The sequence below is a fragment of the Chinchilla lanigera genome, unplaced genomic scaffold (assembly GCF_000276665.1).
Source record: "Chinchilla lanigera isolate Chin_1 unplaced genomic scaffold, ChiLan1.0 scaffold00007, whole genome shotgun sequence".
Lineage (NCBI taxonomy): Eukaryota > Metazoa > Chordata > Mammalia > Rodentia > Chinchillidae > Chinchilla > Chinchilla lanigera.
The window spans coordinates 31,362,462-31,386,849 of record NW_004955408.1 but is presented as its reverse complement, the minus strand read 5'-3'; the positions used below and the strand labels follow the sequence as shown (position 1 = coordinate 31,386,849).

The 24,388-nt window shown below is 40.0% G+C and overlaps 1 protein-coding gene across 1 annotated transcript in view; it reads left to right on the top strand.

The window, feature by feature from the left end:
* Trpc7 (transient receptor potential cation channel, subfamily C, member 7) overlaps window positions 1-24,388 on the top strand; it is a 148,086-nt gene that overhangs the window by 22,003 nt on the left and 101,695 nt on the right. The window contains exon 2 of the mRNA XM_013507541.1: window positions 12,813-12,995. Within this exon, the coding sequence (XP_013362995.1) occupies window positions 12,813-12,995 (183 nt within the window). The remainder of the gene's footprint in view (window positions 1-12,812; window positions 12,996-24,388) is intronic.

Below are 24,388 nucleotides of genomic sequence, written 5' to 3'. Positions count from 1 at the left end.
AGGTGCGATTTACACCACCCAAGCATTAGCCATCCAACTATCCTTCTCACAACAAAAGCTGATCGTGCTTGGTATTAACAACTCTAAAATCACCAGGGATATAAACACCATCATCTTTTCCAAATCCTGAAACATTAAAACATAGAGAACCTTTTGGAAAATGCAGGGAATGTATTTTGAATAAACAAAGGCCTCCCATAGAAAGCAAATGAACTCAAGGGGACAGTGAGTACCCAGTGGCAGAGTTGGAGACTCAGACTTTTGAGGGATAAGGGTCATTGGGCAAGGAGCCAGTCCTATGCTATCCCACCTGGGGGAAAACCCTGGATACCTAAGACCAAGGACCCCTTCCTCAAGGAAGCTGTGGTGAGAATTACTGGTTATCTGTCACATGTAATAAATTTGAACCACTTTCCTTGGATCTGTGTATCTAGGAGCTTAACTGCAGAGTATTTGCCTTGATATTCCTTCAGTGTATGGGTTTACTGATATGGTAAAAGTTAACGAAACAATTCATTATATGCATGAAAGCTAAAACATACATTGAAGGTATTCAATTTTCATCTACAATAATGAACACCAGGCTTAGGTTCTTAACCAGCATTTCATATCCATTACTTATTCAGTGACTCTAGTCATAATTAATAAAAATTCAGCCATGTTTGTTAATCCTAATATCAACCAAATGGGAGCATGTGCAGAAGGCAGTGCGCTAAGGCCAGATGCAGTGCTGAAGTCCCGATTTGGTGAAAAGGTACTATAACATGGCTGTTGTGTACAGTGCATTACTCCCTGCTTCACCAGTCACGGCTCAGTGAGTCCTCATAATGTCACCTAACTAAGCTTCTCTGTGTCACTGCCATAGGGAGCACTGTCTCCCAGGTTGCTCCTCTGAACCTGGAATCTGTAATACAAAAGAATCTTCATGACCCCCACACTATCTGCACACTCATCTTTTCTTCAGCAAGATGCTCTTCCACTCCATCTGCAGGAAGTCACCATCCTTGCTCATCGAAGGTCCTCTGGTCACTGACGCCCTCCATGAGGAGTGCACCACCTTCCTACTCTTTCTGTCGAGGGTTCCACCTAGGACACGGCTTCTCCCATAGCCGTCTAAACTCAACAAGAGCTGGTTTGACTCCCAATCTTCATAGCACTGGGCCCAGATATGGAGCGGGCAACCCCCTTCCTATTCCTTGCCACTGTTAGACTCTTCTCCATCTCTTTGCCCTAAGAATATCCACCTTTGAACAGTGTTTCACATATCCTACCGCCCATTACCCCTCAGTGTTGCAGTCTGCAGTGATAGGTTGCTCTTAGTCATCTCTCGTGATTTTAGTTCCTGCTGTTTAAATTCTTGGCACCTCAGTGCGCACACAAATCTTCTTTCCAACACACTGATTCAGTGCTATTGACTCATTTCCGCCAGTGTCTTATCACCACACTCCTACCTCATGAATCTATACTTTCACGATCCATCAGTTCAAACCCTCCATATTTAAGCATCATACAACTTTGTCACCCTTTGGTCTCCTTCCAGGACCCCCAACTCATAGCTATAACTAACTATATTTTCACTTTCCCACCCCCCTTTAAGATACTTTTTCCTAGGGAGAAAAAAATGCAAGTTAGTTATTCTATTAGTGTCTCTTAGATCATAGGAAAGGAAGGCTTGCACTAATATTGATTGGAGAATTTCTTATGTTCATATCTGGCACTCTGAGTAACTATTTTAAAGATAATAATATGCAATGTATTAACCATTGTTATTCTCTGATCATCTTGTTATGAATTTTCTTTTGCCTTTTTTCCATCAAATAAAAAATAAAATAAAATACTTTTTCTGTCCATATCACGTTAAATTCCAAGAACTACCATCATAGTACTCCTTCTCGTACTCCTCAACTCCTCTGCCCCTCTTATGATTTGTGGTCCTCCTTGGTAAAAACTGGTAAAACTAATTTTCCCTCTACTTCATGCGGGTATCCCAGGTGAATGTGGCTAGGAAAAAAATCACTTTATTAACTCACCTTATTTTAAATTTATGACCATCAGCCTCAAACAGACCCTTATTGTTCTCTAGAAAGCATCTCCTATCCCCCTAATCCATCAGTTCTTCTGTTTTCCTAAAAGCTGTGTCAGACTGGCTCTCCTCAAACTTCTAATACCTCCTCCCTTATTCTTGCTCTCAGCTGATAATTTTCATTCCTATTTAATTGAAAAATTTAAAGCAATACAAAGAAAATATCCAGACCCCTACCATCAGTGCATTCACCTGCTAACCTTCTTCCCTAAAACCCGAGCTTCTCTCCTCTTAAATGACATGTGATTTTATATAAATTTATTCTACCACATGTACCCTGTATTCACTCTCTATGTTATTGAACCTACTGGATTAATACAAGGATCTACCAGTATCATAGGTAATGACTAGCACAATTATCTACTGTAAAATTCCCATCAACATGCAAAATATTATGGTTTCACCCACTGGAGAAAGGAAGAAAGGATAGAGGAAGAGAAGGATGTAGGGAAGGAGGCAGGGAGTGAGGGAGGAAAAGAAGGAGAGAAGAAATTCTGCTCTTGACCCTACTTCTCACATCAAGTATTTATCATTTCTCTACTCTCTTTTATAGTGAAATTCTTCCAAAGAACATCTGCACCACCGGGTCCAGTACCTCTGTTCTGACTGTCTCTTAGTCTGCTCCAGATGTGCCCTCTATTCTCTCAGAATAGCTGCAGTCAAGATGAACAATGACTCCAATTTGCTAAATTCAATAGTCAACTCTCAGTCTTACCAAAGAATGATAACACTTGTGACCATTTAATGACATATTAGAATGTTTGGAACACTTTTCTGGTGAATTGCTAATGTAACCATTTCTTAAACTCAGCCTAAATGTCAAAAGCAGAAACACATCAGGTATACAACCCGCATACTTCTGCTGACTTACGTCCTTTTGTATTTCAAATGAAGCTTCCCATAAGCATTCCTTCTCCATAACTAGGTCCCTTAAGAGAACAGCTGGGGTGGGGATGTGAAACCCACACTCTTTTTAAATCCAATTTCTAAGGTCTCCATTGAGGAATGAGTTTTAATTATCCTGTATTGTACGGCTGTCTCCACAGCCTCGGTCTGAGAAATTCATTTAGCTTTTAACGGCTCAGGGTAATGAGCTTCTCTCTCTCTTTTAAGTTTGTCAGTAGCTTTGCCAGCATTGGAGAGCTGAGGTTTTCAGCTCAGATCAAGGAAACTAATAATTTTCTGAAATTGATCCTGTCAAAACAATAGCCTCACACTCGAAAGTTCAGTATATCTTGTTGGATGCTTTTGGTTTGTCCTCTGTGTTAGGATGAGAAATTCACTCAATAATATACAAGTTTATGAGATTTACAGATGAGATAGAGAGAGAGAGGAGAGAATGAGAGAAAGAGAGATCTGAAACTCTAGTCTATCTGAGAACCCGAGAATTTCAATTAATGTATGTACTAGCTACATATAAAAAGCTCAGAGGTGACAATTCGGGCTGAAAACCAGAAAAAAAAAATTGTTGGCAGAATTTTATTCCTCAAAATAATACTAAGACTCAAACACACAAATGGAGAAGCATGTTGCTCAGCATTTATCAGTCTTCTTCATAAATGCATGTAAGCGAGGTGTTCAGTCAAGGTCAACAGTCCGTATTTGTCTATGGACAACATCTCGAAATCTCAAAGAATCTATAAAGAATCACTAAGTGAAATTACCAAGATCACAGGAAAATATACAAAAATCAATCATATTTCCTTATACAACAAATAACTGAAAATGAAAAAAATTAGAAATAGTTCCAATAGCTGAAAAATGAAATACTTGATTATAAATCTTACAAGCAAGTGTCATCTTTATGTTGGAAACTATAAAACATCAGTAAAAGAAACTAAAGAACATCTATAGAAAGCTACTATCCTCATAGTTTGGAAGACTGAACAGAATTCAGAAGTTAGTTCCCCCGAAAATGATCTAAAATTGAACACAACCCCAATAAAAATCCCAGCAGAATTTTGTATATATAAAAATAAGCTTATTATCAAATTTATATAAAAGGGAGAAATAAGAAAAGCCAAAGCAATTTAAAAATGTAGGACAAAATTGGAGGACTCAAAGGGCCTACTTTGGGGAATTAATGTAAAGCTATAAAAATAAATAGAGTAGATACTAGTGAAAGGATAGACATATAGATCAAGGAAACAGCAGAAAGTACTGAATTAGACACACAGCAATGTGGTGGATAATTTCTGAGACTTGGGCAAAAGCAACCCAAAAGGAAAAGATGAATCTTTTTAGCCAATGAGACAGGAACATATAAACATCCATGTGCAATAAAAGTTACCTCATATCTTATACAAAAGTTAACACAAAATGGGTTGCAGACGTAACACTAAAACCTAACCTCTGAAACTTCTAGAGAAAAACATAGGTGAACACTCATGACTTTAATGAAAGATTTCTTAATTGTGACATCAAAGATATAACCACAAAAGGAAAATGATAAAGTGAACTTCATCAAAATTAAAATTATCTGTCCTTTGAAAGTTTCTGCTAAGGAATAATATAACCCACAGACTAACAAAATGTTTATAAACTTTGTCTCTTAAAAAGGAGTTGTACCTAGAATATACAAAGCAATCCCAAAACCCAGTAATAAAATAAAACATTTCATTTGTTTTTACATGGACAAAGGTACTCCTAGAGACATTTCACCAAAGAAAATCCAAAAATGGCCTATAAGCATAGGAAAAAGATTCTCAGCATCAGCAGCCATTAGGCAATGCACATTAAAACCCCAGTGAGATACCAGAATACATTAATGATATTGGCCACACGAGTGCTGATAGGACTGTGGAGTAGCTGGTAGTAATTTGTTGATCAAAATGTAAGGTGGTATACCTAGTCCAGAAACAAATTTGCAGTTTCTTACCCAGTTAAACATATATTTATTGTATGCTCAACAACACCAAAATCTTTTTAAATGATAAGAATTTATGTTCACATAAAAACTTATAGCAGCTTTATTCTTAATTGCCAAGAACTAAGAAAAACCAAATGGCCTTCAATAAGTGAATGGACAAATAAACTGTGATAGAACCATATAGTAGTTCTGAGATAGAAATGAACTTTCAATGTGTGCAACAACATGGATGAAGGAAAAGGAGACTATACTGAAGGGAAGAAGCCAATCTGCAAAAGTTAGAAACCATAAAATTCTATTTGTGTGACATCTTGGAGAAGGCAAAACTCTACAGCTTCTTTCCATGTTCAGCACATTCACATCAACACTCCAAAGAAGCACTGCAGTGCACAGCTCCTCCAAAGCCCGGAACGCTGGACAGACTGGCTAGTGTGTTTATTCCTCATACATTCACAGTTCCCATAAGCTAAGAATGCCTCCTCCTTACGACTTTCTTTAAACAGATTTGACTGTGTCATTATACGACACAAAGTAAGATCTGGGTCTACCTGGCCATTCAATGAGATAAACCATGAGGTCAATGTTCATGTAACCTACCCTACTGTTTTTATGCATGTTATCAGCATTGACAAGACTAGAGAGAACTTCCATCTAAACTATAGCACCAAAGATTGCTTTGATATTTATTATTCTTCTCCTGAGTGGCCAAATACAATTATCAAGCAAAAAAAATATTTGTGCATAAAAGGAATCCCTCCTGTGACAAACCAGAATGTTCACCCTATCCACTCCTCTGATGGCCTCAGCAAGGTGATCACTATACTCACCGATGTGCAGACTGGCAAGATCTCAGAGTTCACAAGTTTAACATTGTTAACCTGTTTCGAGACTGGATGTACTAACCAGGAAGAACTGGCATGATTACCAGAGTTAGGCAGAAATAGATCTGGGGTGTGTCTTTAGTGTATGCGTTAGACCTGCAGTATTAGATCACAAATATTTTTGTGCACAAATATCTTTCCTGCTTGATAATTGTATTTGGCCACTCAAGAGAAGTGTATGTATTAGATCTGCAGTGTGACAGAAAAATCAAGGATTTCTCTGATATTTTTGCTTCTTCTTCTATCCGTGTGCTGGTCTTGCTATCACTCCAGTAATTAAAAGCCACAAAGGGCAAGAGGTTAGGAGTTTGAAATCAAGGGCTATAATGACATGCTAACAATAGTAAAAACTTCCATTTGTAAGGTTTATTTTATTAACTTTTATTTGATTTTTATTTATTTTGTTATTTGTATTATTTATTATCAACTATACTAAGCATTTCACATAATTTTGGTATTAAATTCTCCCAATGATCATATGATGTGTTTATCAATGCAGATGGAAAACTGAAGTGCAAAGGAGTTAAATGGCCTACCCAGTTTCACAAATTTACTGGAAAATAGTAGGATTTCAAAATTCAGGTCCTTCTGACTTCAAACCCTGTGCACTTACTACTATACCAGAGAATCTGTTGGAGATTCAAATATCCACACACTGTATGCTTTATTTCCCATGCTTTATTTCCCCTAGCTGAGTGTCAGTCCCAGCTGTGCCTCATTTTGAAAGTCTGCTAAGTAGAAAAAAGCATGCTGCTCCAGAGGCAACAGGAGAAAAAGGGAAGATCAGGTGAGAGTCTGATCAACCTGACTTGGATCTTGGCTCTCCCACTTAGTAGCCAGGTTGTCTTAGAATAATTTTCTCTGGTTCATTCAGGAAGTATTTACTGAATATCTATCATATGACAGGAAATGGTCTAGGGTCTTAGGATACATTTCTGAACAAAATGGAGAAAAAGTCCTGTCCTCAAGAAGCATACATGCACATGGACAATAAATATATTAAGTGAAATATATAATGCATCAGGTGGTTACAAGTTCTATAAAGAAAAAAAGCAGGGAATTGTAATGGGGAGTGGAGGAATGCTGTAGCTGGAATATGCTTTGGTTGTCCCCCAAGGATCCATGTGTTAGGGACTTGGTCCTTGGGAGGTGGTAGAAACTTTAATAGGTGGAGACTAGTGGAAGGTCTGTAGGTCTGAAGGGGAATGCCTTTAAAAAAGACTAATGTAGTTCTGGTTTGACCTCTCTGTAGTTCTCACAAGAAGGTTGCTATAAAAGGAAAAACCTGGCCTCTCCCCCTTCCTGTGATCCTGGGTAGAAATGTGACCAGTTACTATCCACCATTATGGGATGCAGCCAAGGGATGACCCTCAACCAGAGACTGCACTGTGCTGTTTGACCCTTCAGTCTCTAAAACTATGACTAAATAAGCATCTGAAGTTAGCCTGTGCTAGGTATTTCATTATGGTAACAAAAAGATGACTAACTTCAGGAGAGTTCCATTTGTTTTAAGATAGGGAAGCCTTCAATGAGAAACTGAAATTTTAACAAGGACCTGAAGGAGCTGAGAGAGAAATTCATGAAGACATTTAGGGAAAGAGCACTCTCTGCAAAGGAATAACCAGGGCAAGGTTCTGGTCCACATTAAAAATGTATGAAGAACAGCAGAGGAAAAGAGTGGCTAGAGTAGATCAGGTGAGAGGGACAGCCATACAATCAGGAAATGGGGAGGCTGAAGACCAGTGTACTGATTCAACTTTTACTTTGGATAAGGAGCCACTAGAGGGTTTGAGTAATCAGTGCCACAATTAGACTACTTTTTCTAGTTATCCTTCTGTCTTACAGTATTGAGAAAAGACTATAAGGAACAAGTCAAAGGCATCAGTTAAGAGACTCGAGTTAGTCCAAGCAAGAGGTGATGATAATTTGGACCAACGTATAAATAACAGTACTGGTGAAAAGAACTTACAGTTGGATCTATCTGGCAGGTAGAGCTGGCAGGATTTGCCACCAAATTATATAGGTTACGAAAGGAAAAGAGTGATCAAGGATGGATCCAAGAATTTTTTTTTTTTTCTTTGCTAGAATAACTGAACCTGTGCAGACGACTAAATCCAGAGTTAGTTTTCTAAAGTTTGAAATGATGTCAAGTTGACCACTGGACATGAAAAGTCTTGAATTCAAGGAAGGAAGCTAAAGATATAAGTTTTAGATTCATCAGCATATGACCAGCATTGAAAGGCCTGACAGGAGATAAGTTCACTAAGGCAATGAATGGGTTGAAGTAAGTAAAACGGGCTGGACACACCTTAGAGACATTCCAAATTAAGATAGGGGAAATGAAAATGAGTCAGCAAAGGATGCAAAAAGTAGTCACTTGCGAAGAAAAAATGCAGAAGGAGGATACAATGCTGGAAACCAAATGAAGAACATGTATCAAGGAGGAGGAGATGATCGACTGTGTCAAAGTACATCCTAGGTCATGTAAGATGGGAAATGCGAACCAACCAATGCGTCTAGCAGTGTGCAGGTCATTTGTGACTGTGACAAGCACAGTTGCAGTGGAGTGAGTGTGTGTGAAAGCCTGCTGAAATGGAACAATAAAGAATGCAAGGGGGAGAGTGAGAGACAGAGTGGAGACAACTCCATAGAAGATTTTTGGGATAACAGAGAACAGAAATTGGAGTTGTAATTGGAGAGGAAAGAGAGGTCAAGAAAAACATATTTTTAAGACAAAAAATAATAGCATGTTTTTATGCTAGGCTAGTAGGGAAAGGAGAAATTGACAGTGCAGGAGAGAGAAAGGAAGATTGCAGGGGCCGTGTCCTTCCAGAGGCATAAAAGGTTGAGCGCAGCACACAGTGGAGCAGTTGGCCTTAGAGAGGAGCAGAGGCAGTTCAGCGAGCTAATAGGAGAAAACAGTGTGTGAGCATAGATGCATGTGCATAGGTACATGTGATGGTAGATGCTGAGCTTTTGATATTTAATATTTTCTTAATAAAGAAAGAAACAATGTCTTTGTGTGAGAGGAAAAGATGAGGTTTTAGAATACTGAGGATAGAGCCAGGCGTGGTGGCTCACTCCTGTAAGCACAGTACTCAGGAGGCTGAGGCAAGAGGATCTCCCTGAGTTCAAGGATGACCTGTACTGCATAGTTCAAAGCCAGCCTGAACCACATAGCGAGATCTTGTCTCAAAAAAATTTTAAAAAAAAGAATATTGAGGAGAGAAGAAGATATGAAATGGTGAGATGCTTGTTTAGGAAACTAGAAGGGAAAATTGCTTAGGAGCATAAGGACCATTTGAAGTTGGACACAATTAACAGCACTACTGATCTCTGCTGTTGTGTCTTCTCCACCATATTTACTATGCAGAAGCAGGACCAGAGTGGCAGAGAGTTAGCCTCAAATAACTCTAAGCTTTTATCCAGCAAGAACAATAAAATTAGAGGAAACAGGAGAGCTGTGCAAGGGTTATCGTGATTGACCTTGAAAAATATCTGCACTGCACAGACAGAGACAGTGACCTGGAAAACAGGGAGGGTGACAACCAGTGCGTGGTCAGTGGCTTGTAAGTCAGGTAGAATCAAAGGATTACTAGACATGGTTGTCCCAGATAGTGGACTGAACAAATAGGAGGTTGAGTCCTTTTATTATCCCTTTCCCCCATCTCTTGGTCCCCTGCACTTTTGCAAAAGTTCTATCTCCCCGTTTCCCCTGTTATCTACCTTTTATTTTGCTCTTTAATTTTTTTATATGCTTTGGATTTCTCATATAAGAAAAACCATGAGATAGTTAAGCTTATGTGTCCGATTTATTATGGTCTCGAGGTATGGCAGGACTTTTCCCTGGAGGAGTGTGGCCGGGGCCCTCCGAAAGGAATTCAATAGAGCATGGAGCCTTCTCAGAATCAAGAAAGGCAATAATAGCACAGTCAGCCCCTAGATGCATATGTGTGGCTCCAGTATGGCTCTGTGATATAGATTGTATCCTATCAGGCTGTAGTATGCTAGTGTGTAAGAGACAAAGACACAGAAACTGTATGAAAGTTAAAACTCCACCATAATCGGGGCTCAGCCTTTGGGGTATTAACTCACTGAGCCCCTTGCCAGCACAAAGAAATGCTATTTCCTGGAAAAGGCCTGGGTGTCCTGCCTCTCTCTCTAAGAAACCTGTTTCAGAGATGCATCCATTTTCCTACAAATGACTCAAGTTTATCCTTTCTAATGGCAGACTAATATTCCATTGTACATAAATACCCTATTTTCTTTATCCATGCATCTGCTGATGAACAAATCAGCCACTTCCAAGCTTTGGCTATTATGAGTGGTGCTGCTATAAACATAGTAATGCACATATCACTGTAATATGATGCCTTTAACTCTTTAGGAAGATGACTAAGAGGGAAACAGCCAGGTCAAAATTTTTAGTTTTTTACATCTTATCTACCTCTAACTGGATTCAGGAATGTCTTGGAGGGCTCACTGAGGTCAAGGTTGACCCAATAAAGCACAATCACACTAACTCTCCAGAAGTGTTCACCTGTAGCCCTCTCTATCACCATCCATGTCTGTATTTGTTTCTCCCTGGCCTGCCTGGGTTCTGTCTGTCCCCTTCAGCCATCTACAGACACCAGAAGGCTTATTGCCTTCAAGCCTATGTGTCTAATGCAAAGGTAAAAAGCAAATTACCTCCTTTCAATGTGCTGGTGCTTCCTTTTTGATGGCAGGCTGGTTAAGAGAGCCCAGGGAAGAGACAGTCTCTAAATGAAGTAGCACTTTCTATTCCAAACCGTTGAAGCCAGACATGTGCAGGCTCTGGTCAGTACAACCTGATTTGTTCCCAGCATGGAGGTCCAAGAACTAAGTCATTCCCTTTCCACTGCCTGCATCTATCCATGTGTTTAGCTCTGAAGACAAGAGTTTCTACCAAAAGTTGAGGTCTGCTCTAGCCAACAGGATCAGTTTTACTAGGAACAAGCAAAAACGGTTCCTCATTCTAGGAAAGGGGCAATAAAGTTGATTTTGTGGAGGTTGGAGATCCAGAGAATATAAATTGCAGTAAAGGTGCTGCCAGAGTTGAGTGGGTTAATGTGTGAGCTGACCCACCTTGTCCATTTTGCTGAGCGCAGGGCATGATGAACTTCCCACCTCTAGTTCATAAGGGCTGTATGGAATGTTTTAGCCAGGACCAGCTCTGAGCAAGTTTTACTAGTGTTTTTCTTATTCTAAGAGTGGATCCCTGGCCTTCCTCAGTCTAATACTACTCAGAGACCATATTTGCCTTGTTCACTGCTAACTTAATTGTCTGACACACAGCAGTTGCTCTCTAATGAATAAATGAATGGTGGACAGGTGAGTGTTCAGGATGAGGAAGCACAGAACACAGTTCCTCGTGTCACTCTCCAGCCCTGTGCTAGGTGCTAAAACCAAGAACACTACAAGTTCCTACCTGCATTTTTCTCTGTGACAACCTGTCTCAGCTGAGTAGTGATTTTTCTACTTAAACTTTCTAAAACTCCTTTCTTTTACATAAATCACATACAAAAAATGAAGAGCAGCCAATCTTGTCAGAAAGTACTTTCTTGATCCTTTTCTTTTCCCCAGTAAACACGCATTTACTTACATCTTGCTCTAACAGAAAGTGATGTTTTGATAGAGCAGTCCTGGAAGGAGACAAGAACCATTAATTCAGAAATGCAGCTGAGCTTGTGTCCTTTGCCAGGATCTCACCTACTTGCTGAGGAATACAGGTTTTGGAAAAACAAAACCACACTCCTGTTCTCCAACTACTATTTATGAGTATGGGGGTTGCTGACACTGATTAACACTGAACGTGACACTTCACTCTTATGTAGTTTCAGAATAGACTTGTTTCAACTAAAAAACCAACAAGGAAGACTTTAGGGGGAAATATTTGAGGGGAGTAGTAGTATAAAGATGTCTTGAAACTTTCTTTTGTTCAATACATCGGGTCACTGTTTGAAACTTAAGCAATCTGTCTTGGAGGAGAGAGAAGTTGGGATGTCAATAGGAAAGAAAGTGAGCTTCTCAGAGATATTCAAAAAGATATACTTAGGGAAAGGAAGAGTAAAAGCCAAGAGTAACTCATTTTAAAAATTAAACAATGAAAAATTCAAGACTGAAAGATGTTTATTCAGCAGAGAGGTAATAAATTACCACAGAGCTACAGGTTGCCACCCATGGATTTGTAGTAAGAATGGATACTGTTAAATATAAATTACACTTTATATTTATATTTACATTTTACAAGCCAATTTTCCAACACAATTTTTAAAAAGCACACCAGTGTAAATTCTTTTTCGATGTTAGCCTTCAGCCATTTCTTTCTAGTAAATTTTTGCTCTCCAGGAAAACCATCACCATTACAGGCTGGTGCTACATGAAGGAAGTATTATGTCTACCATTTTTTTTTTTTTTTTTTGGTTTTTCTCCGGTACCGGGAACCGAACTCACGACCTTGCGCTTGCCAGGCAGGCGCTTTTGCCGCTGAGCTAAATCCCCAGCCCCTATGTCTACCATCTTAAAATCTGTGTCCTTATTATTCCTCTCTTACAACTGGCTCAGAATTGAGCACAGAGAACTACTTCAAAAGAACCCAAGATGGCCTGTGGGCAGTCACTAAAATCACTTCGAAAGCAGACTTACAAAGCAAATTCCTTGGCCCCCTCTATCCCAGGAATTCTAATGCCTAGGCATCTGCAAATCTAGCATGCACCTAAGATGACCGATGCACATGGCCCATGGACCACATCTTGACAAATGCTAGGTTAGAGATGATGTATTCTAGGTGGTGTGCCAAGAGAAACAGCCCTACCTGCTGGATCCAGCACATCCCCTTGGTTCCAAGGCTCCATAAGCTCACACTGGGTGGACAGCTGCTGATCCACACTGCTGTGCTAGGCAAGCCAATCTGTGGGGCTTGGTGCGATATACTCCTGATTTCTCTTTATTCTGTTAGAATGATTACAGGAAGTTATCTATGCAATGCAAGGATTTTGTGGTGGGCGTGCTGGACCTATGCCGAGACACAGAAGAAGTAGAAGCGATTTTAAATGGTGATGTGAACTTCCAAGTCTGGTCCGACCACCACCGTCCGAGTCTAAGCCGGATCAAACTCGCCATTAAATATGAAGTCAAGAAGGTAAGCCTTCCCATTTTTCCTGGTCTTCCTACCTTGCCTCACAAGGCCTCTGGCCTAACTTTGTGCCCATAAATATTTCATATCCCTACAAGGTGACTGTGGTGACACCCAAATTCTGTCTAGACAGGGAACTAGCTGCCAGTCTTGCAGGGCTGCTCAGATCTCACCACCCCTTCCCATCTCAACCCCTACACCCCCAGAAAGAGACAGGAATCATGATTTGGTCCATGAATAGGTCATGATCCTAGGGAAGAAAAAAGAATATTCTCAGCCTCCAAATTACTGGAAGGACAATTTATGGCGTGGGCTTCCATCAGCTAGCAAGCCAATTCTAAGAGAAACATGTAACTCAGGCCTTTCAGTAGCATTAACTGAACTTTCTCTGTGTGACTGGGGACTAGTTGTATAGCAAATGGTTGTGTAAAGGGCTTGTAGGATCCTTGGTCCATGGAGACTCAGAAAAACTCAACTCCAAAGGCACAGGAAAGCCCTTAACAAGGAGCTCAAGCAGTCTTTCCCCTGAGTAAGCTCATCCCATCTCAACAGACATCAAGGTGTCTTAAATGGCCACTGTCATTCAAGAGCCCTCACACCCTCCATGGTAAAAGTCAATTATATTTTCACTCTGGACATACTCTATGTTCCTTAGAATCTGCTCTGTTAGATGACATGATTCACCTGTGAAACTGGAGAGCCCCAAACATCTCTGCATTTAAATGTCAATGTACTTTGCACACAAGCAAGGCAACAAGCCACTTTTTAAAAGTTTTTATTTCCGCAAAGCTATTTCCCATGGTCAAAACTGAATGGTATTTTAATGCCCCCAGATTGACCTCTGGGCATTTCTCTTTTGCTTTGATTATTTTAATTTGTGTAAGGTCAGCCTGCCTTCCACTAGTGACATCTATCTGTGGAATTCATCTAGGGAGACCTTCCAAGTTTGATAAAATCTTCCTGCCCTTTTATTTCAATAATAATCACACATTCTTTTAAAAAAAATTGGATTTTTTTTTTCTAAGACTCTAAGTCCCAAAGGTACAACTGATAAAACTTGGATGAGGTGGCCTTGAGATACACACTGGGAGGTGCAGAGTTGTTAGCGTGTTGGGGGAAACTATACTGCAGTTTTAAGTGTGCTAGTATTTCCTTAACTCAGGAAAACTCAAATTTTAGCTTAAGCCTAGCTCTCACAGAGGCTTGTTTATTTGTTTGTTTGTTTTCCCAAAGCACAATAATCACTTCTTACAATTGATGACGCATCCACACTCTTGAGGTCAGGTTCAAACTAGTCCTGCTCTGAAGGCTGTTTTGCTTTGGTAAAAATGAGCTTGAGTTTGTGGAATTATACACATTTTTTCTCCTCAAAGGCAGAGTATTTCCTTGCCTCTCAGCACAGGGGAAAGGTGCATTTCAGATGTCTTTAAAAATCAAGAGAATAAGAGGTGCTTGGCATCTGCAAATGTACAATTTAAATCATTCATGTGCAATTCTTACAATCCATATTATGTAGGCATTAACCATTTCTCCAAAACAAAAATTCAAATCTCCTAGCAAAACTGTCACTGAGGGTAAAGCTACTCAGTAGGTCCAGAACTGTGGCCACTGCCTCACAGCTACATGGTCCCTCTTACTGTCAGTTACCAAGTACAAAATGGCCCTGATAATGAATGAGATGAGAAAGCAAAGCCCTCCATGAAAATGACTCTTTGGGTCAGAATAAAAAGGTTTCATGAAGGACATTGTTTGCTCTAGTGGTATTTTCCAATTAGGGAAGTCATAAAGGTCTCAGGAAATATCCCTCATGAATGGCAAATGTCTGCTGCCATCCATAGGCAGGAAGATGACAAACAACGTACATAAAATGCCAGGCTTACTCATTTCAAAGACCTTCAGAGAACAGATTCTGTCAAACCCTCTACGCCATCATGCAATAGCAGACGGAAGCCTAGCTTTCCTTGACATAATTCTATCATGAATTACTGCCAAAAATACCTAACTTTCAAAAAGTTTATTGCCATAATAGGCTTCCGTTTTTATGAACTTGAACATGCTTGAATGGGACTAGTAACTCTGGATATTTGAATTGCAAAATGAGTAGCATCAAGGCCTATTTACAAATACAATGCCTCCTATATCTAAAATACATAGATCTAGATACATACATACATTCATACATATTGGGTATATATACAATAAAAAAATTTCTAAGGGATGTTAATTCCACCCATTAATTCAATGATCAAAGCAAACTACTTGTTCTTGACATTCCATGGCTGCCAATTAGGTTGCCTTAAAAAAGAAAGGGAAAAAGTTTTTGGGTTCAACTAGGTTTGGAAACCTAAATTAAACATAATCAAACAAATATCTTTCCTTAAAGACATGATAACACCCTTACTGTGCATCAGTACACTAAAAGAAAAAAGTACAGAATGTCTTGCTTGACCAAAGAACTCTGACTCTCAGGTGAGACCGGTTTTCTATAGATCAGTCTTGGGAAATTCTCACATAAAATCTCCTTTCATGACAAGGGGCACCTCTTATGACTGGATCTGAAGTAGGTGAGTGCTGCCCCATGACCAGCACCTGGATCATGCCTTTCATTGAAATGTCTGCCTCTTGCTTCAGGCCACACACTCATGCCTGGTCCACTGCTTGGCTCAGTCACAATGTCAGCCTCCACTAGATGAAGACAAGTGTCCCACCGTGGTACAAGGCAGTGCCTAGTAATCCGGACAGCCAGGAGACTGCCAGGGGGCCAGGAGACTGCCAGGGGGCCAGGAGGCTGCCAGGGGGCCAGGAGACGAGATTTCTAGGTTGACTCATACACTAACCACGTGGGCAAGTCACTGAGGCTCTCTAAAACTCATTTTCCATCTACAAAATGGACATATGAGTTTTGTTCCACAGAGTTTTTATGAACTTTCAGATAATAAAAGAGGAAATGCTTTTTCAGTTACAAAGTCTTCTACATCTCCAAGAGGAAACACCATTGCTGTAATTCAATGACAACTCCCTATTCAAACGCCGGGTGCCCTCAGAGATATTTCCTATCCTGTCCTTTGTTATATTCTCCCAAAGAAAGCTAGAAATGTCCACCTTGGAAAGGACACCATATAGCCCAAAATTTCTCCCCAAAAGATCAGATGCCCTGTGAAGATATGGTTGTTATCCATGACCTCTGCTGTAAGAGGGTAACTCAGCCTCCCCACACCTAGGTGAAGGCATCATCTGAAATATTTGCTGTGCTGTTCAGGAGGCAGTGTGGGAGATGTGGCTAAGAGGGTACCTGCTGAGGTCAATTCTGGGTGTAAGCATTCATTAATGGAGTCACTTAGCCTCCCTGCTTCACCCTCCTCACTGGTAAAAGTAAGATAATATACCAACTTCACAGGGTTATGATGAGACTCAAATGGGATAGAGTACATGTTCCTCAAATATCCTTAGACCATAGGCATACATGTGGCACTATTAACACACACATTACAGTGGCATGAAGACAAGGTCCACATTACTATAGGACATTGCTGTTACTTGTTTCAGTTCATCTCAGACCTTTATCAATCCCTTCAGATGCCAAATGTATTTTATGATTACAAAAAGGGATGGCCCTTCTTCCTGAGTCACACCAAACCTCAGTAGCAACTCTACTTTTATCCCACACTTGGGATCTCTTTCTTCTCTTCCCTTCTCTTCCTTTCTCTTCCCTTACCTTTCCTTCCATTTGTCCCTCCCTCCCTCCCTTCTTCTTCTTCTTCTTCTTTCTCTCTCTCTCTCTCTCTCTCTTTCTCTTTCTCTTTCTCTTTCTCTTTCTCTTTCTCTTTCTCTTTCTCTTTCTCTTTCTCTTTCTCCTCCTCCAGGGCCAGTATAGATAATAGACTCCTTTCTGTCTTCTCCATCTCTTTCTGTCTCTGTCCCCAGGGATCATGCCTAAATATCTTTCTCAAAGGCCCTTTTCTCTCACAACGTATTGGTTCTAAATAGATCCTTACAAGATTCCCAACCCCACCAACTGTGGATAAAAGGAGAAGAGTCAACCAGTCTGAGTCAACCAGTCTGGGTACCAACTCAGGCTCAGCTGGTCCCAGGCTGTACCCATAGAGGGAACCCAGTGGACAGCACAGGCAGACACAGCTCTTGATCCTGTAAGGGTGACACATCCACTGCTTCCTCTCCTCTTATTGCTTCTTCATCTCCAGACTTACAGGAATGATATTTTCCCAGATCATCTCTTTATCATTCACTCCTCCAGTCCACCTAATGAGAATCAGATGAATCTCTTATTAACTACGAAATAACTTCTTGGGCATCAGTCTGTATGCTCAGTTTCCAAAGGCGGGAAGGAGACCTAGAATGGGTAGGGCAAGGTCTTCCATGATAGAAGCTTTAACTCCACCTATAAAGAGAATAAAACCTCTTTGCCATTACTAAGCAAAGGTTTGTTATTGGGGGGAAAAAAGGATACATGAATATTTTTTGCAAAAATATATTATTCCCATACTGAAAACATGTTGGCTATAAGGCAGTATGGTAGTATCAAGGTTGATTACTTCCATCTGACAAATCATTCACATATTTATTTTTAAAATGTTTTATTAGTACATGTTTGTGATACCTAATACATTTATTGTGAGGAATTGATACATATACCTATCGGTTCTTAATCTAAAAAAATCATTCTAACCACCACTAATAAGCTCTATGAACACTAAGTTCAACCTGCTAGAAAAGCCAAGGAGAATAAGACATAATATTTCCCTAAACAAGCTAGATCTAGTGAGTAAGGTGAGGTAAGTGTCCTGATCATAACAGCAGCAACCTCAGCGCAGTGAAAGCTGTCCCTTAAATATTTCACTAGCTGAGCAAAGTCTTCACAACTCTGACTTCTTTCAGACTTCCAGGTAACCCCTAGAAGGGGTCGTCTTGGGATGCCACGTGACTTGGGGAACCTTGATCATGATGCTAGCCATCTTTCCCTACAACTATGATACTCCTATTCTCCTCAAGAAATAGCTCCAAGCCAGGCATGGTGGTGCATGCCTATAATCCCAGCACTCTGGGAAGCTGAGATGGGAGGATTTCAAATTCAAGGACAGCCTAGGCAACTTAGTGATTCAGTTAGACACTGTCGGAAAAAAAGGAAAAAAATGCTGGACATGTAGCTTAGAGCAAGGGCCCTGTGTTCCATTCCCAGTACTACAGAGACAGAGACAGAGAAAAGGAGGGGGAAAAGGAGGAGGAAGAGGGGGAAGAGGAAGAAGAGGAGGAGGAGAGCAGGAGCAGGAAGAGAAGTAGCTCCACTAATCCAGAGGTGTCCAGACCCTGGAAATTTGTAGGTACCTCTTCATGGCTCTGCCCAGCTCCCTGGCTTACTGATGCCTCTGAAAGCTAGTCTCACATGAAATAAAGACCCAGGAGAGTAGCATGGGGAGGGAGGGAAGAGTCCAAAGGTCTGAGTGGGGCCTCACTATTCCTCCCTCAGAAAAGCAGTTCCCACTTTCTTTGCATGATTGTTTTAAGGAAGTAATATTCCCTGTGGTTTTCATTCATTTGTTACTCATTTAACAAATATTCACTGATGTTTACATCACCAGCTCTGTTTTGAGCATTGGGAACACTGAGAATTCCAAGATCCACACTCACTTTTGGTGGGGTCATATATTCATAAAGAGTATGAACAAGGGGTTTACACTTCTGTCTACACAGGCATACAGGAGTGAGGAGGGGGCACTAGAGAGACTGAAGGAAGCATTGGACAGCTCTGCGGTGTAGCAACTCAGCAGGTTTCCCCAATGCAGAAAGGTTGTTTTGGCTGGGGTGATCTTCACTACTAAGAAATGCTAGGTGAGGCAGGGAGAGGTGAAAGGAAAGAGCCATAGATCTCTGAGTAAGGGAAGCACATGGAGGGAATATATTCAGAAGAGGATGACCATTTCTCTGTGACTGCTTCATTGTGCAGAAAGAGACAGGAGCCTGGCCAAGAATCACATCCTTGAAGACACTAATGTATCATGCACAGGTGTCTGGACTATAATGCCACGAGTGTCCAATAGGACAAGCTATCACGATGGCAGTGTTCTGTTTTCTACTGTCCAATATGGTAGCCATGAACTTCATATGGCTAATAGGCATTTAAAAAGTGGCTGATGTGATTATAGAACTGATTCATCAATACTGTCTTAATTTATCAGTTTAAATGTCAACAGGTAGCTAGTGATTATCAAATTTGGACAGTACTGACGTACATGCTCATTCTTGCATTCAGCAAGTGTTTATTGAATGATTACAAAGTGTGCTTTGCAAATCACTGGGGCTCATGGTAGTGACTGAAAGTGTCATGGTCTTAGCTATCATGGAGATGATAGACAATAATCAAACCTTCACACAAATAACTGGTAATGCTGCAATTATAAGTACCACAGAAGAGATGTAGATGAAATTATGAGAACTTCTAAAAATGTGACCTAGGCAGGGGAGACAAGGAAGGTCCTCTGAAGAGCTCATGTTTACTCTCACAGCTCAAGAATAAAACAGGTAAAAGAAGTAGAGAGGGCATTTCTGCAGGGAGAACATGCTCAAAGATCCTGTGGTAAGAAGAAACAGCATTTATGAAGGAGAAAATGGCCAAGTGAGAGAACAGAAAGATGAGTCTAAAGATGAGGCAAACTATTCAGAGGCTTGTAGACCATGCTAAAGAATTATAATTTTTAAAAGAACAATAGGAAGCTATGTGAGGATTTTAATCAAGAGTAGAATGTCAATACTAAGTTAGTGGGAGACAGCTTTTCTCTGAGAAATACAGTGTTATGGCTTGTACATAGATGTCCCCCTAAAGTCTCATGCACTCATAGTTGAGACTTTTCCAAGCTGGCTGAATCTAGGGAATGTGCTAGTAGGAGTAAGAGTGCATGGTGCTAAATTAGTCTTCTGTTTGGTTGAGCACAGTTCTGGGTGTGGATAATGTCAAGGGCCACCCTGAGTGTGGGCAGCACCACCCAAAAGGCATGTAGCCTAGGTGGGATAAAAGGGAAAAGGAGACTTGCTTGCTGCTGCTGCTGCTGATGCTGCTGGTTCACTATCTCCCGCCTGTTTGCCATTGGCTGTTTTTCCTCTGTGATGTCCCTCTACCATTCCATCCTACCTTGGAGCCAGCCAACTATCAACTGATAACTTTACAAACTCTGAGATGAAATAAACCTTTCCTCATTTAACTCTGGGTGTTGGGTATTTTGTCTCAGTAAGAAGAAAAGTAAGAGAGATGGAAGGCAAAAAAAGGATGGGAATGTATGCAGAATATTTGTTGGGTAAAAGGGACAGGATATTAGTTAAAATAGGCTAAGTTGTGTTGTGTTAACAAGCAAAACCAGCTAAAGTGACTTATAACAAAATAAAATTTGTTTACTGCTTATCTTATTTCCATCTTGGAACTGAATTCACCCAGGAGCCTAGACTGATATGATAACCCTAATATCAAAATTTTCACCATGCCATAGGGAAATTCAGATCTGGAGAGTGACATTTCAGCAATCACAGGCTTTTACCTGACAGTGACACTCTTTGTTTCTATTTACATTGTAAAGATGCAGCCATTCCTCCAACTCCTTCTGCTGCAAGACCAGAAGTATAATCTTGCCATGTGACTGAAAGGGGAGGAAAACATAGCTATTTGGAAGATAGCACTAACAATTATCACAGAAGAAAACTTAAATTTATTTATTTTTATTGTAAAGAGAGTAGTACATGAGGCACAAACAAACAAAAAAATAGAACAGTAGCAGCATACCAGTATCACAAACATAAATCAAAGCAAGAACATTCAAAGTGATACAGGGTCTCAGGACAAATTAATACAAATCAATAGTGGTTGTTACATTGCATATCTCTATCCTCAACTACATTGCTCAGATTATGAGATGTAACAATGAAAGATTGCTCAAACCATTAAAGAGAATAAGAAAATAATTCTTCAATAAAACCTTACAGATAATACGGAGTTTCACCAGACAAGATGGTAGGAGTTCACCACTGTAATTCCATTGCATATTGTTACCTTCAAATCAGTTGCTCAAACCACCAGACACAAGCATGCAAAGTCCATCAGGACATAAAAAATTGTGAGCACTAACTGTTCATTTCAATGCACCATCAGACAACAGCAATAGAGTCATCGCAGCTATTCATACATATATATTTATGTTTTGCCTTCCTTCTTTCTTTTATCTTCTTTCCCTCATCCCAGTTGTTCCTTCCTTTGAGCAGTTTCTTTCCCTCTCCTATCATCTATTGTACTTTTTGAGTTTTACCTAGTCTTTCAGGTTCCTACACCAAGGAGGCAATATGATGTTTACACATGTGGGTCCGATTTAGTTCACTTATACATATGGTCTCTAGTTGCATCCATTTACCTACAAAAGACTCAAGTTTATCTTTTTTAATAACTGAATAACACTCCATTGTATAAAAATACCACATCTTTTTATCCATTCCTCAGTGGGTGGGCATCTGGGTTGTTTCCAAGATTTAGCTATAACAAATTGTGTTGCTATAAACATGGGTGCACATATATCGCTGTGGTATGAAGTCTTTAATTCTTCTGGGAGAATACCCAGAAGGGGAATAGCTGGGTTAAGTGCGACTTCCAATCCTAGTTTTGTGAGGCATCTCCAAATTGATTTCCCCAGTGGTTTCACCAATCTACACTCCCACCAGCAGTGGAGTAGGGTTTCTTTCTCCCTACAGCCTCTCCAGCATTTGTTATTGGTTGATTTCTTGATGATAGCCATTCTTTCTGGGGTGAGATAGAATCTCAGTGTTGTTTTAATTTACATTTCTTGAAAGACTACTGATGTTGAACATTTTTTCATGTATTTATTCACCATTAGTATCTCTTCATTTGAGAAATGTGTATTCATCTCACATGCCCATTTTTGGATTGGGTCTTTGAATCTGGGAGGCCTGATCTTTTCTAATTCTTTATATGTCCTAGATAGAAGCCCTTTGTCTGAGGGGCAGTTGGCTAAATTTTTTTTTTGCTGCACTGTGGGTTGTCTTCCCACTCTGTTAGTGATTTCTTTTGCTGGCTTTTCAATAAGATGAGATCCCAGTTGTTGATTTTTTTAAGTATTTTACATGCAGTTTGGTTTTTGTTCATGGACTCTCTGCCTACCCCAATGTTGTCAAGATTTTTACCTACTTTCTCTTCCAATAAATTTAGTGTTTCTGTTTTAATATTTAGATCTTTGATCTACTTTGACTTTAATTTATTGCATGGTGACAGACATGGATCTAGTTTTAGTCTTCAGCATGTGGAAAACCATTTTTTCCAGCACCATTTATTAAAGAGGCTATCTTCCTTCCCTTGAACATGTTTGGACCCTTTGTTGAAGATAAGGTGACTGAGTGTGTTTGTAGTTGTATCTGTATCTTCTAATCTGTTCCACTGATCTTCAGGTCTGTTTTTGGGCCAGTACCATACTGATTTTATCATAGTAGATTTGTAATATAATTTTAAGTCAGGAATTGTGATGCCTCTTGCCTTTCCTTTGTTTCCCAAGATTGCTTTTGCTATTCTAGGCCTCTTCTGGTTCCAGATGAACTTTAGGAGTGTTTTCTCTAGATCTGTGTGGTACACTAATGGTATTTTAATTGGGATTGCATTGAATCTGTATAACAATTTTGGAAGTATGGCCATTTTCACAATGTTGGTTCTTCCTATCCATGAGCAAGGAATATCTTTCCATTTTCACAGAAGAAAACTTAAGAGAATTCACATTGATAACTTCAACTTTTCTCTGTAAATAGGAAGCAGAATCATCCTCTGAAATAGAAGGCAACCTGAAGAAAATTTTTAAAAATAAATGTATAAGAAAAATCTGCTGGAGATGGCAGAGAGAGGAATAAGGCTAGGAATTATAAAGTCTTTGGCAGTAGCCTACATTCTTAATACAAATGGAAGATTTCCACAAAGGATAGTAACACATTAAACCAGTGTCCTTCATAAACTTCAATATCCTATTGTCAACTTCATCTCAAGATTCTTTAATAGACAAGAGATTTGAATTACAAAAAATGTGCTTGTAGGTCACAGCACCATGGAAGGTTCCTCTCAGTGAAGAATATCAAGGAGTGAGGGGAAAGTTAGAGGGACCACCTTCACCTACACCACTACTCCATCTAAAGTTGCACCAAATGATCATCTTGTGCACATTTTGCAGTCATGACATAAGATGACTCATTTTTCTACCTGGAAAATAGAACTTGGGGGCACCAGTACACTATTATAGCTATGAACTTGACTGCTTAAGTTCTGCCATACGATACATGTGGCTTTAGACAAGTTAACCTGTTGGCCTGCAGGGTCTTGTTGACACAGTGGACACTGCTCTAACCCTCATGAGCCTCTGGTTTAAATATGTGCTCACAAACACAGTGATGCTGAACAGTAGATAAGCAACTGACTAACACCCTTTCTCTAGTTTGGGTAGCATGCTGGAGAGAGGGAAAATGATCTCTGCTGCATCCTGTTTCACTTCCTCTGTCTGCAAAGTGCCAGGCCAGTGAGCAAAGGGGACCTGGAGGTATTAGTCCTTTCTAGAGGACATCTGAGGGGCCTGTCAGACAATCACATGCTCTGAGCAGACATTCGCCAACTGTGTTTTCCTGCTGAGGTGTCATTCTAACAGATGCTCAGAGTTAAGAAGATTAGAGTTGTCACAAACAGTCTGGCTGGCCAGGCACTACCCCAAACTGCACTGCTTGACATAGGTAGTTGCCAAACACTCTTGGTGTCAGAAGTATAAATCACCCTCTTTGGAGATTCCTCTAAGTACTTCCTTGGCTCTACCTGGCCATGTGGCACATAAATGATCAATGTCTATTAGTCATCTGGCAAAGAAGGGCTCTCTTTTGCATGAGGAAGTTTTTGTCAAACAGCAAATGTTAAGAAATGGAGGAACAATCAAAATAGGTATTTGTTTATAAATCATAGTAAAAACAGCCAGGAAAAGAAAAATTAGAACCTGCTTGGCAGCAGTGAGTGTTGTGGCCAGGAGCCTGATGGCTCATGTTTAAGTCCCAAGTCCTTGACTTACTAGATATGTGGCTTCCAACAAGTTATTTAATCTCAGTTTCCTTATCCATATAATAGAAGCAAATTATAGTATGTGATAAACCATAGTTAGTGTTTAGTTGCACATATAATATACCCAGAACCTCATAAATGCATAATAAATTAGCTAATAGAAACTGTTTGCCATATTGGTTTTGTAAACAGACTCACCTTTAAAACTGAACAGGTATTTTTCAATCTCAACATAACTAATATTTGGACCAGATAACTCCTTGCTATGGGCACTCTCCTGCACATTACAGAATGTTTAGCAACATTCCTGGTCTCT